Genomic DNA, 12,439 nt, shown 5'->3' with positions numbered 1-12,439 from the left:
TATTTCTGTCTCCAAAGTATTAATAACTGGAATTATGTCGTCATTCGGTGGGCAATAGCAATTGAATATTATAATTGATTTATTCCCTTTTGTGATTCTAGCTATTATTATGTTACTGGTGGTTTTGATTGGAAAAATCTGTACATTCTCATCATGAATAATTATTGCAGTTTTCGGATTATCTGTGGATGCTATAATTTTGTGTTTGATGGGGAATGGTATTATTTGATTATTGTAATGATATGACTCTTGAATTACTGAAATATTGTGGTGATTTTCATCATTAAAATCTTTAAGTGCTTGATTTGCCTTGAATGCACGTGCTAGATTAACCTGTATAATTTTTAGCATATTGCTGTCATTTGTTACTTGCACTGTTTTATTTGATAGTTGAGTTTGTTGTGATGTGTTTTTAGTATTAGAGTAGCCTGCTACCGATGTATTCTGTGCCATGTTGTTGACGAGAGTTTTATGCAAGTCTTTGAATTATTCTTGCTTTCTCTTCTTCCTTTTTCTTAAGGTATACCGGACATGCGTATGAAAGCATAGAGTGGTGGACCTTTTCTGCCGGCACTCCTGCCTTGTGACACACTGGACAAAATGCCTGGAGTTCACATTCTCGGCTCTGATGCCCGTGTTGCCCACAGTTGTTGCATCTTGGGTCTTCTTGACATCCAAATGATCCATGATTGTACGTTGCACATTTAAGACACCTGTTAACGATGATGTTGTCAAAAACAGGTGTTCTAACCCAGCCAAGATTCAATGTGCGCCTGTCTCGGAGTTCTTCGTATCCATTCTTGTTTACCGCTAGAATGACCGTAGTGCCATTGCGACCCTGGTACTGCTCTTTCAGTTCGATGTCTTCAGGGTTGCACTTGAGGTCATTCTGAAAGATGAGTTTGTCTACGACTTCTTCCTGTGGTATGTCTTTGTCGATGCCAACGAGCTTAAGCTCAAGTCGGCGACCCTTGGGCTTCTTTATGTCCAAATTCTTTAACTTTTCTTTTTCTTCAATGTAGCTTTTCAACCGATCGATGGAATCGGCATCTGTTGATGTGATGATCACTCCTTCTTTGCCTGGCCGCAATGTGGTGTCCTTTATCTTTAGCTCCGTTGGATCGATTTCCTTCTTTAGAACGTCCATGATTTTTTCCTTCGTCAAGGTTTTCGACGTGACGATTACTGCCGTTGTTTCTTGCCTTTTCATTTCTGGCTTTTCCACGGTTTTTTGTATTGCCTCTGCATAACTCTGAGGGGAAGTTGGTCGTTGAAGCCCTGCAATCTGTCCTTTTAGAAATTGGTTTTCATGTGTTGCTTCAAGCAACATAGACTTGGCAGTCGCACTCCGACCGCGGCTGCTAAATTTAGTGTGCACCGCATCATTACTGCAAACAGAACGTTTTAAAAGTTGTCAAAGCTGCAGCCAAAACAACGTACGACACAGATGCTTTGGGGTTTGTATGATACACTCGAACTGAAAAAAATAAAGAAATCCGTAACTTAGCATCACGTTTGTTGTGGGAATAAGTTTGTACGTGTGGTAAAGTATAAGAACTATGGTAGCAACTGTAAATAACCTATTTTAAGCGGCTATTTTATGACACTTCTACTACTCGGAATTAGCCCAAGAGAAAGATCAAACAAGTGAATAAGCTACGCGTCGTTTAGACCATTCCAATAGCGCATTCATAACGGCAAATTACAATATTAAATATTCGCTCGCAACTAAAAATCATGTCCCAGAAAGCTAGACTTAACTCTGAGTTTACTGGCCACTTCAGACACACAACACACGCGCGATGAAGTTGTAACCTGAAAATCACACAAAACACGCGTCATGTTTTACAGGACCACGTTTTCCTCTTGCAATACAAATTGGCCACCTCTGCGCCGTAAATTTTGTCATTATGACCAGGTTTATGCATACAAAATAGTGCGCTGAAAATACAGTTCAGAACTGACTGGCGTGGTGCGGTCGAAATAAATGACTTTCCGTTCTCGCAAGCATATCGGTTATTGACATGATGATCAAGGCTGACAACATACTGCACCAAATAATGCAAAAAAAAAGAAAAAGTATCTTACCATACGGCTAGCGCAGATTTGCAGACCTCAGTTGCAACAATCCAAAATGAATGCTGCCACGCAAAGTACATCCCAGGGATCTGATGCTTTATACACCTGGTAAGAAAAAGTAGCGATCTTACAAGGAGACAAAGCAAGAAATAATCTCAGAGAGCTCAGTTATGAACAAACAACTTAAAAAGCTGGTGGTACTCACAAATATCCTCTTTCAGGCATGGCCATTAAAACGAATCGGAACTTTCACAAGGCTTGGTTTTTCGATTCTGCTGTCCAAAGCTGCGGGAGCTCGAGCAGCTCGAGCGGGTGGGGATTGTGTGGCCGACCAGACGCCTCTGAATCAGCGGCTTGTGTCGAGTTTTGAGGCACGGTTGGAAGGTGCAGAAGGATGGTTGTGTTTTCTCTCCCTCTTTTTTTTTTTTTTTGCTTGAGATCTGTCGAAAGAGTAGGCATAAAGCTCGAAAGGGGGTGAGAGAAATGAAAGAGGTCCCGCAGGACTACGTGAGCCCAGAAGGCTGCCGGCCAGGAAAGTTGGCGGGAAGGAAGGGAAGAGTGAGGGGGAGTAGAGTGGGGGGCATTGTGAGCAACGCCTGCTTAGCGGGAGGAAAGAGAGGGCAGTGAAGGTCGCTGCCCTTCCGCGATGACTGCTTTACGGGGAGAAAAGGCTACAAGACGGGAAGTTGAAAGCGGTTTGGAGAATTGCTTTAGTCAAGGCCCTCGGGCGGAGAGGCGACAAAAGGACGAGAGAATGGAAACCATATGTTCTTTGCGCCAAGCTTGTGAGGAGGAAGGCGCAGAGTTTTGCCCTTGGCTTCGCTAAAACAACGAGGAGTGCGTTCGGAGCTCTTTGGTCGCCTCGACTGTTGGCTCGGTAACATTTTCAGTGGAATGATAATTTCGCTATATTTTTTTTTGTTAATGCAAAATACGTTTTACCTCATAGTTTCAAATAATAATCACATACGTAAAACAATCTTCAGTTTTCACGGAATCGTCCTCGGTTCAAACAAATGGACATATTTTTTTTTTATTAAAGATGGCACACAGGTCGCTGTTCATGACGGAGTGCTCTTGAAACGTCATCACGCGCAACTGAGCGATGCAAAAGCCCCTATACTTGCTGTATTCCTATTAAGGAAAAGAAAAGCGAAAACGACCATAACTACGAGTACTTCCAGGTTAAAAATTCCCATGTTATTCATTTTTATTTTTTTTTAATCAGGTGGACATTTAGAGCAAGAAAAAATCCGCGTAGAACTAAGCGTGGGCATATCAAGAAATACAAAATACTCGACGAGCTAAGATCTGAAGAACTAAATTTGCAGTAAAGAAAAAATAGAAAGAAAGCAAGGGTCAACATTGAAACTATATGTACGAACTTGGGACAAGGTTGTCCTCAGAAAGAAGCGCGGTATAATCATCTTTCAGCCCGCGGAAGCAGCGCTTGTGAAAGCGTCAGAATATTTCACAAAGGAACCCTAATTCTCAATCATGTGTTAAATTCTTCGAGAGTGGTGTTCTCTAAAAATGCCTCAAAACTGCTAAAGTAACGCACTCGCATTACTTTTAATATATATGAATTGCAATTAGCTGAGTGGTTGATATGATGGGATAAAATTATTTAGTTCTCTGAAGGGAAACGCCTTCGGTGCGGTGATTATATGGTTGAATAATAGGGCAATGAATGTTTGAAGAATAGTTTCTGAAGAATGCTTAAGAGAGCGCTGTCAAACGCTGTGGTCAAATGCATCATTATGAGCCATATATTACAGCTTTCGAACAAAAATAACTTCCGTAAAGAACATCGTTATTATGCATTTTCAATTTTGTTACCATATATGCTGGCGACACATGTGCGCTCATTCATTACACTGTAGGTAATTGTTTTAATTTTTTTTTTCGTTTGCCTTGCCCCATGCAGTGCTGTTGATTTTTTTATTATCTTTTACATGTACACTACTTTTTGGGAGTGTGCGATTTACGTCGCATTAGAATACGAACCATTCCAGGACAGTTCAGATTTGTTTTCTTGTCAAGTGAATTAGCTAGACATAACGTAGAATATATGTTGCTTGTATTTTTTCTTTTAGCTGAAATATTTTATGCGCTGCTGCACCGATGGCCAAAGTCGTTCAGTCTTTGTCTGTTGCTGAAGCCCACAGCAGAGCACAAAAGAGTACAGTGCAAATTTGTGTTTAGTAGATATTAGAACTCGAAGGCCCTGAAAGCAGCCCAACATATCTGTCTATAAGAACAGCTAGTACTGAGGCGTGGTATAGTCGGTGCTTATGCTGAATGCCGGAAACAGCTAGGGTAATGGCGAATCATGCAGTGCGTGTTTGATTGGCTAGAGCGATCAATCTCTCCCACCTCTGCTTAGCTTGAACATGTTGGGTTTCTTTCCATCACGTAAAAAAAGACGGAAGTAATGATGCTACGCGTGCGTGTTTCCAATCATGGACAAACGTTTACAGGATGTGGATTCACCGGATATATTCGATCGTTTCTGCGTTTCCTATCCAAACGTGACCCCTGGTGTTTGTTCAAGCGACACACACACGTTCTGTTGCGTTCTTCGCATTTGAGTACCTTGCGTTTCTTGACTGCGCAGGATTTTTTTCGCGGACACGCATCTATTAAACATTTGCTTGTCAGATCAGATGTGTGCTCGAGCGTGCGCGTATGCTTGTACTCGTATGCGTATAAATAGGCCCATGGAACGAAATCCCGTGCGCGAGAGCTGTGCGCGAGATTTGTTCGAGATCTGTGCATGGATATATCTGTGCATCGGATCTGTGCATTGATGTGTCAATCACTTTCAATCATCCTGATTTGACGAGATCAGAAAAACAAATCGTCTCCACCGGGAATCGAATTCCTGCCTAGTTAACGCTTTAACCAACTGCGCTAAACCCTGGATCGCGAAACTAGCACCATACGTAATTCTCATTATCTACCGTGAGGATAGCGACGAGAATGACGCTGCAATTAGTGATAATGACAATGATGACAGCATCAATGGTAATGACGCTGCGTTTAGTTAATAACGATAATGATACGTGATGCACCGTTTGCAGTAGCATTAATCTCGCCTTCGCTAATTTCTGCAGTGTAGATTCCACGTGCTGTCAGAATTTTTTCAACACTTGGCTAAAGTTTGGAACACTATCTGTGTTAGCTACGTCCACGCGTGATCGACATCCGGGCCTCTAGTCTGCAGGAATTGTCTCGAAGATATTATATGGAGAATTTTACATAACAATTAACCGTGCCTAAAGTCGTAAATAAAAGAGTTCTTTACCAAAATTGTCAAGTATAATCGCAGGTCACCCACAACAATTAGCGAATAACGAAAAATGTATTCAGAAAAATATATTCTACATTTTTCGTGATGGGCACTTCTGTTCATTTTGTCTGGTCAGCTCAGTCAAACATATTTAGGACAATCTATACAATAATCACAATAAACATTATATATATGGTGGCCCAAATTACGTATGGCGTATGAATATCTTCTACAGTTGAACGTAAACTGACGTCCGGGCCAGCGAAAAATTTAGCTGCGACGAAAATAGCCCCAACACACTGTCATATTGAGATGCAAGCATTAGAAATGTCCCTGTCGGTCAGAGCTGCTTCTACTGTTTTCTTAGCGCCGCTGCAGCCTGAAATGTGCAAAGGTGGCCAGCCATCAAAGCTCGTTAGACAATGTCGACCACTAGAAACCATGATATATACAATGTTGGGATGCCATCAAAGCTGATGGGACAATATTGACCAATCTATGTCAAGATATATGCAATGTTGACAAGCCATCCATAATGGCAGAACATTATTGCCCAACCTATGCCATTAAGGTGCAATGCTGGCTAGCCATCAGAGTCCATCGAACAATATTGAACAATATAATGCATATGTATACATTGTTGGCAGGCCGCCATGACAGGCGGGTCACTATTGACCAATATATGCCATGATTTATTTATTGCTGACAAGACAACCATAATGGCCGGACAATATTAACCTATTTATGCCATTATATGTGCAATGCTGGCCAGCCATCAGACCTCATTAGGCAATATTGACCGCTATAATCCAAGATATATACAATGTTAGGATGCCACCAAAGCTGGTGGGGCAATATTGACCAATGTATACCAAGATATATTCAATGTTAACGAGGCAACCATAATGGCCGGACAATATTAGCCAAGCTATGCCATGATATGTGCAATGCTGGTCAGCCATCAAGGCTCATTAGACAATATCGACCACTAGAAACCAAGATATTACAATGTTAGGAAGCCGGCAAAGTTGGTTGGACATTATTGACCACTGTATGCCTAGATATATTCAATATTGAGAAGCCGTTGTCATTGACCGGACAATATTTACCAGGTTATACCATGGTGTGGAAGATATTGGCAAACAATTGCAGCTGGTTGGCCAATAATGACCAGGCTGCCTCATTGTGTATACAATAATGGCAAACTGTTCAATATGAATGGGCATTATTGACCGCTCTTAGCCGGTTGAATGCCAATAACGGATATGGGTGAAGTTCACTGGGCCAATAATGATTATGGTATAGCGTGGCTGCACATTATTGGTAGCTCAATGGCACCATTGGGCCACTTGTGGGCCAGTAATCCCCAATCAATCCCCATTATTGGGCCGATGAAATGTGCTGCCTGGGATGCTACTGATGGTTCGGTTTGCCTTTTGCAGGCGCGTACACATGTCTTCCTCTCATTACGTGGCAGTTTTTTTCCTTCGCTTTTTCTTCGCTACAAATGACGCGTGTTTGCCTGGCTGACGCGTGCTTTATCAACACTGCCAAAGGACCGCTTGCTAATTTTGTCTGCCGAAATACGGAGCAGCCAGCATTGAGCAAGCCGAGTGCGCACTTCATGGAAATGTAACAGTACAATAGTTATACTTCGAGGTCGAAGTTTTAGAAGTCTCCTTACGTGCTATACCGCCTGATAACGGCGGGTAAAGGCAATGCCACCTAGACTACTACAAGGCCTGTGCAAGCTTATATGACGTCGTAGTAGTGAGATAATACTGAAAGTCGGCTTCAGCCTACGCGGTCGCGTTTCTTTGTATTGAACGCTGCTCTGGAGCTACCTCTTGAAATTATTAGTTTTAGCGATGAGGGCGGTACACTTGTGTTAGGTACCTGTATTATCTAATATTGCCAGTCTTTTGAAGTATATGAGAAATTTGACACAACCCACTTTGTATTTACTTCAATGGCAGAAATGAAGTTGCGAGGAAATTTTTGCCTTCATTTAGAGGTGCTTGAATAAACATTAAGACAGGCACAAAATTTATCTGAGAGCACATTTATTGTTAGGTGGATAGATAAAGATAAGAATGGTAGGCAGCGATATAGCTCAGAGCGGTGACCTTGACGGCACTCAGTCTAGCTTGTCGTGAATACGAGGTCGCTTTCACAGATGGGCTGGTCACAAAGCTGTAACGTAAATATAAAAAAGCTGCTTAAGCTGGGAGCAATGATTGCCACAAGTATATTAACGAAGCGAGCAGCTAACTCGGCTTTAAACCAGTCATTTACTTCTGCAACTACGATCACGTGACCACTAGCAAAATAAAATTGTTTCCATCAGAAAATAATTTAGGTTGCAGAACAATTTACTTCCGCACTCAAACCAGGGCGAATGCTGCTCAATTATTAGTAGCTGTGCTGTCAAAATTGTGTGCTCGATATCTGGATATGGGCGCGCTTACGCTTTATTATACTATGCTAACTCAAATAATCGTGGTTAACAACACGAGTTCTAGGAAGCAAACAAGAACGCTTTCTTACCCCATTGCACTACATCGGTAATAACGTTTTCTACGGCACAGCCTTTGTCCATGCTGCATTTTGAGCCGAGTCCGTCGCAAACGTGTGCACTTTCCTTTGGATTCATTGGCCTATTTAGAGCGACAGTTTTGCGCACAACAACACCCAGACATTGTAGTTACCTTGCCCGCAAGCGCCTATGCAGTACGGATTAGGAACACAGCAACAACAGGGTGACAACACGCACACTCAGGTCGAGTCATTCTAGATCACTTTGCTTGCGTACGCTTGAGATTGCCGCCGCCGATCTATTCCCATACCTCACTGTTATGACGTAGGACTAGTGGAGAGGGGGACTTGCGCTGGCCTTCTCTTAGTCTAGTTGTCTAGTTGCTTAGTTGGCAAAAGTGGCTATATGCAAGAAGCAGGAGGGAAGATAGCTACCGGAAGCCTGATAGAGCTTTTATTCTCCGGTAGGATGCAAAATTATGTATACAGGCTGATATGCTTTTGCCAGAGAAACTGACATGAGGGTCGGCGCAGAGCTGACGTTTCGTATAAACCCAACCAGGCGCGGCGCACTTCCGAAGTAGTATCGCATGACAGCTTGGCATTCGCAAACCATCCTGCACTTCCTGCAGCGTAGCCGGAATTTTCAACTTACGCCCCAGCATGGCCTAAAAGAGGATGCTGGTTAGTTGGTTTGTGCGGTTTAACGTCCCAAAGCGACTTAGGCCATGAGAGACGCCGTAGTGGAGGACTCCGGAAATTTCGACCACCTGGGGTTTTTTAACATGCACTGACATCGCACAGCACACGGGCGCTTTGCTTTTCGCCTCCATCGAAAACCTGAGGCCGAGGCCGGGATTCGATCCCGCGTCCTTGGGAACAGTAGTCTTCGGAGCGACTCGCCTTCCTTCGCTTAACTTAAAATACGGCATGAATAACGAATACACAGGGTGGCGTATTGGAAAATTTCCCGCAGGGCCTGCCACTCTAAAGGCCCCGCCCCAAGTTCAGAGGCTTCTAAAATTCGGCCCTCAGAGCATATGTGACATTTAAGAGTTATCTAAGAAAAAAAAGTTCTTAAAATGTAGGCAGCACGCCCTCTTGCATAAATTTGAAATAAAAATTTTCCGCTCGTTCGAGGTAGACAATAGCAACAACAGCAGAAGGAGGCCGCGCTACAACGAAGAAATGGATGTGCATAGTTGCAACAAGGTCTGCATTTAACGACTGAAAATGAGATTCCGAACTTGAATTTAGCTTTCAGAAGAACCACTCTATTAGCCCTCCAGCAGGACGAAGGCGTATCATAAAAACAACACAATAAATATAATAGTTAGTGACGTCAGGAGAAGACCTTGGCCAATCTATGATTTTTATTATTTTGACCACGGTAATCAAACGCTTTGGCGAACTATTGCTGCTGTAGGCTTTATGCAAAGATGCTGCATCTACCGCAAGCAATCGAAACGAGCAAGCGACGCCGTGTTGAGGTTTGGGACAGCAGGATTGTCTGGTGCGAAACATGTCAGTGGCTTGCTCAGTTTGGCGATATTTTGAAGCGAAAGCTTCACAACACCGTGTAAAACCTATGGTGCCCGTGTGACGCCCGAGCCACTACTTCCCATTAGCCGTAACTACGGGAACCAGCTGCGACGTTCCACAGGTGTTCCACCTCTGCGCTAGCTAGATAAAAGAGGAGGAGGGTAGCGGCTATAGAAGGAGGGCAGGCATTAGAACGCCTCTGAATGCGTTTAGCACCGGGCTCCTTTTACGATTTTCAATGTGCCAACATGGCGCTCACTCTCTCTCACGCGCGCTAGTCAGAAACCTCGTCTTCGTCCTCTTCGTTCTGTTTGCAGGTTCCCTCCGAACGTGCAGCACGCTCCGCGCCCTGAGGTTAGATGGCTCGAGGCTGGAACAATGTCACATCAATGATCTCTAATGACCACCATAATGAATTCATTAATGACACGATATAATCCACGAAGGCCGGATTCCAGCTTCCACAACAGGAGCACTAACAGGGCAGAACAACGAGGGGCGAGGCAGCAAATGTTACATGTACATGTACTTCTCATTCTCATGTACTTCGTTGCTTCGTAGACATGTTGGGAAGGTTACAGTTTTGTCATTACATAGGGACTTACCAAGTGATGTGTTTTGGATGGACATGTCTTACTGCACATGTGTGGTGGTTGGTTGTTAGTGTGTGACTATGTGACTATGTGGTGGACTTTTGATTGTCCAGCTTGGATGACGGTTTTAGTACACTGGAACGACTGTGGTATTAGCTGCTGGGCAAAGAAGACGTGTGTGGAATGTACGTCAGTGTAGAAGTGGTGACTGTCATGCTTAGACGATGTTTATGTTCTGTGGGGAAGAAAGTGCTACTATTTCCTTGGCAAAGAAGAGGATGATGAGAAGATGTATTGGGTGTAAAAGAAGAGTGGTGAAGAGGAAGTGTGTGTTCAGATCCATATTACACTTGGTAGTGTGCGCGTATGCTGTGTCCCTTCGCATGTGTTTGTGTTTGCTGCACCACATTTCTGGGTAATACATTTATTTTTTCAGTCACGTGCGGTTGCTTTCTCACACGTAACAAGTGTGTCGGTACGCGTTATTGACATTCAAATCGATATGATAAATAAAAATGAACATACTAAGACATGGAATGAGAAGAGAGGAATACCGATATTCCCTAAGGGTAACAAATGAAAATCCGAGGGAGCGAAAGTGCGGCAGGGGGTGGCAGACAATTACTGGGGAGGATGAAGTTAGGAGGTTTTCAAGGATGTAATGGTTGCAGCTATAGCAGGGCAGCAATAATTGGCGGCATATGGAAGGCGCCTTCGCCCTGCAATGGGTGTAGTACGTCAAATCAGGATGATGGAATCTCTCTCATAAGAAACCACAGATTCTAGTAAGCTGCTGAGTAAATGTTTTTAGTACGATCACGCAAGTCTATACGGCAGTCACCTCTGAGTACCGGAAACTCTGCACATCCAATGCAGCATTTTCTTAAGTATCACACTCAACTCTTATGATAACATACTGCTTTTTTTTACAAGCTTGAAGATATAAGTTCATAATAAATTTCTGAGCCGAGAAGTTGCGCCATGAATTTAGTATTTGCTGGTATATGTTTAGTTAAATGTGATCATCAGGCAGTCTGCATGAGGTCAATTAAGCAGTCGGCCTCGGCGGCCGCTTTTCGATGGACGCGAAAAGCAAGGCGCCGGTGTGCTGTGCGATGTCAGTGCACGTTAAAGAACCCCTGGTGGTCGAAATTTCCGGAGTCCTCCACTACGGCGTCTCTCATAGCCTGAGTTGCTTTGGGACGTTAAACCCCACAAACCAAACCAATTAAGCAGTAGTCCGCTACGCTAATTTCAATTCTGGCGCTTCATTTCTTAAATATATGCCTGGATCTATAATACTAGAATTCTTACATAATTCCTAGTCCTTATAATTTCAAAAGTAGCTTATGATGCGTAGCTTCATCAAATGCATTTTCAAAGTCTTTTCAGACAACATGTATTTTCTGGTGTTTCTGTATAGCTCTGCAAAGATGGCGTACGGTAAGGGGCAACGCTTTCAGTACTGAAAGGCGAGATAGGAGGCCTTTCTGAGAAGTAATCAAAATCTTTTTCTAAGCAGTTATTACTGTGCTAAGGATTTCACAACCCACAGAAGTGAGCGAAATGTGTTTGTATTTATAGGGTAATTGTTTAAGGCTAATCTTAAATATCGAAACGAGGACCACATCGCGCATCCCTGAGGCACTGAATAAAACCGAAATAATATTTTAAACAAAATTATAAAGTGATATGACTTTCATTGGTCGCATCACGGAAAAAAAGCGTTTAGTTGTTCATCTGGACCGCATGTTATTTTCTGGTCTAAGGTAAGCAAATGCTGTAACGAGCAGTCGCTTTAAGGGTCAGTTTTTTCTAAACGATTACACTCATTATCAAAGCTATCCTTGGAGAAAACTGTTTGTAAGAAAGGAATAAAGGCTTAGAAATCACATTTCATTCAGTCGGGACTATTTGAGAATTCGCCATATATTCCACCACGGGCTCCTTACTCTGAAAAGAACGCTAAAGTGTTTTAAATGAGCATTAGAGGAAGTGTGTAAGAATTTTATTTTAGAACATTTTCTTCGAGTTCGAGTTCACCGGTGCAGTGTTAACATTTTTCTTGCGTTCTTGAACGTTTTATCGCATATTTTATAAAATCTGTTTACGTTGTGCTAAAAAATGAGTATTGTTCAATTTATCGAAGGATTCTTTGGCCTCGATTTTTTGAATTCTCATATGAGACAAAACTAAATATCTGTCTGTACACATACATGCGTGCGGTGCGTGGCCTTGTAGGAGTTCATCCCCTTAATTTCTGGGCCGCCGTCGCCTTACTGTTGTGTTTAGGTGACCTTCACTTCGTTCGATCTTACACTTGCTCTGCAGGAACAATGTCCATTCCTCGTTGGCGACTGCAAGGAAGTTACCCAATACAGTCGCTTCTCTATATCTA

The 12,439-nt window shown here is 42.9% G+C and overlaps 1 protein-coding gene across 1 annotated transcript; it reads right to left on the bottom strand.

Moving 5' to 3' along the window:
* Nucleotides 1-253: 253 nt before the first annotated feature.
* On the bottom strand, nt 254-1,311 carry LOC146170644 (uncharacterized). Its single transcript, XM_084586873.1, has one exon. It carries the CDS (start codon nt 1,208-1,210, stop codon nt 470-472), a length of 741 nt encoding a protein of 246 aa, XP_084442999.1. The 5' UTR covers nt 1,211-1,311; the 3' UTR covers nt 254-469.
* Between the last annotated feature and the right edge of the window lie 11,128 nt (nt 1,312-12,439).

Source organism: Amblyomma maculatum, unplaced genomic scaffold (assembly GCF_055883805.1).
Source record: "Amblyomma maculatum isolate TAMU_Amacu unplaced genomic scaffold, ASM5588380v1 scaffold_109, whole genome shotgun sequence".
Lineage (NCBI taxonomy): Eukaryota > Metazoa > Arthropoda > Arachnida > Ixodida > Ixodidae > Amblyomma > Amblyomma maculatum.
Note: the sequence above shows the minus strand (reverse complement) of the source record. Positions and strands in the feature narration are given on the sequence as shown.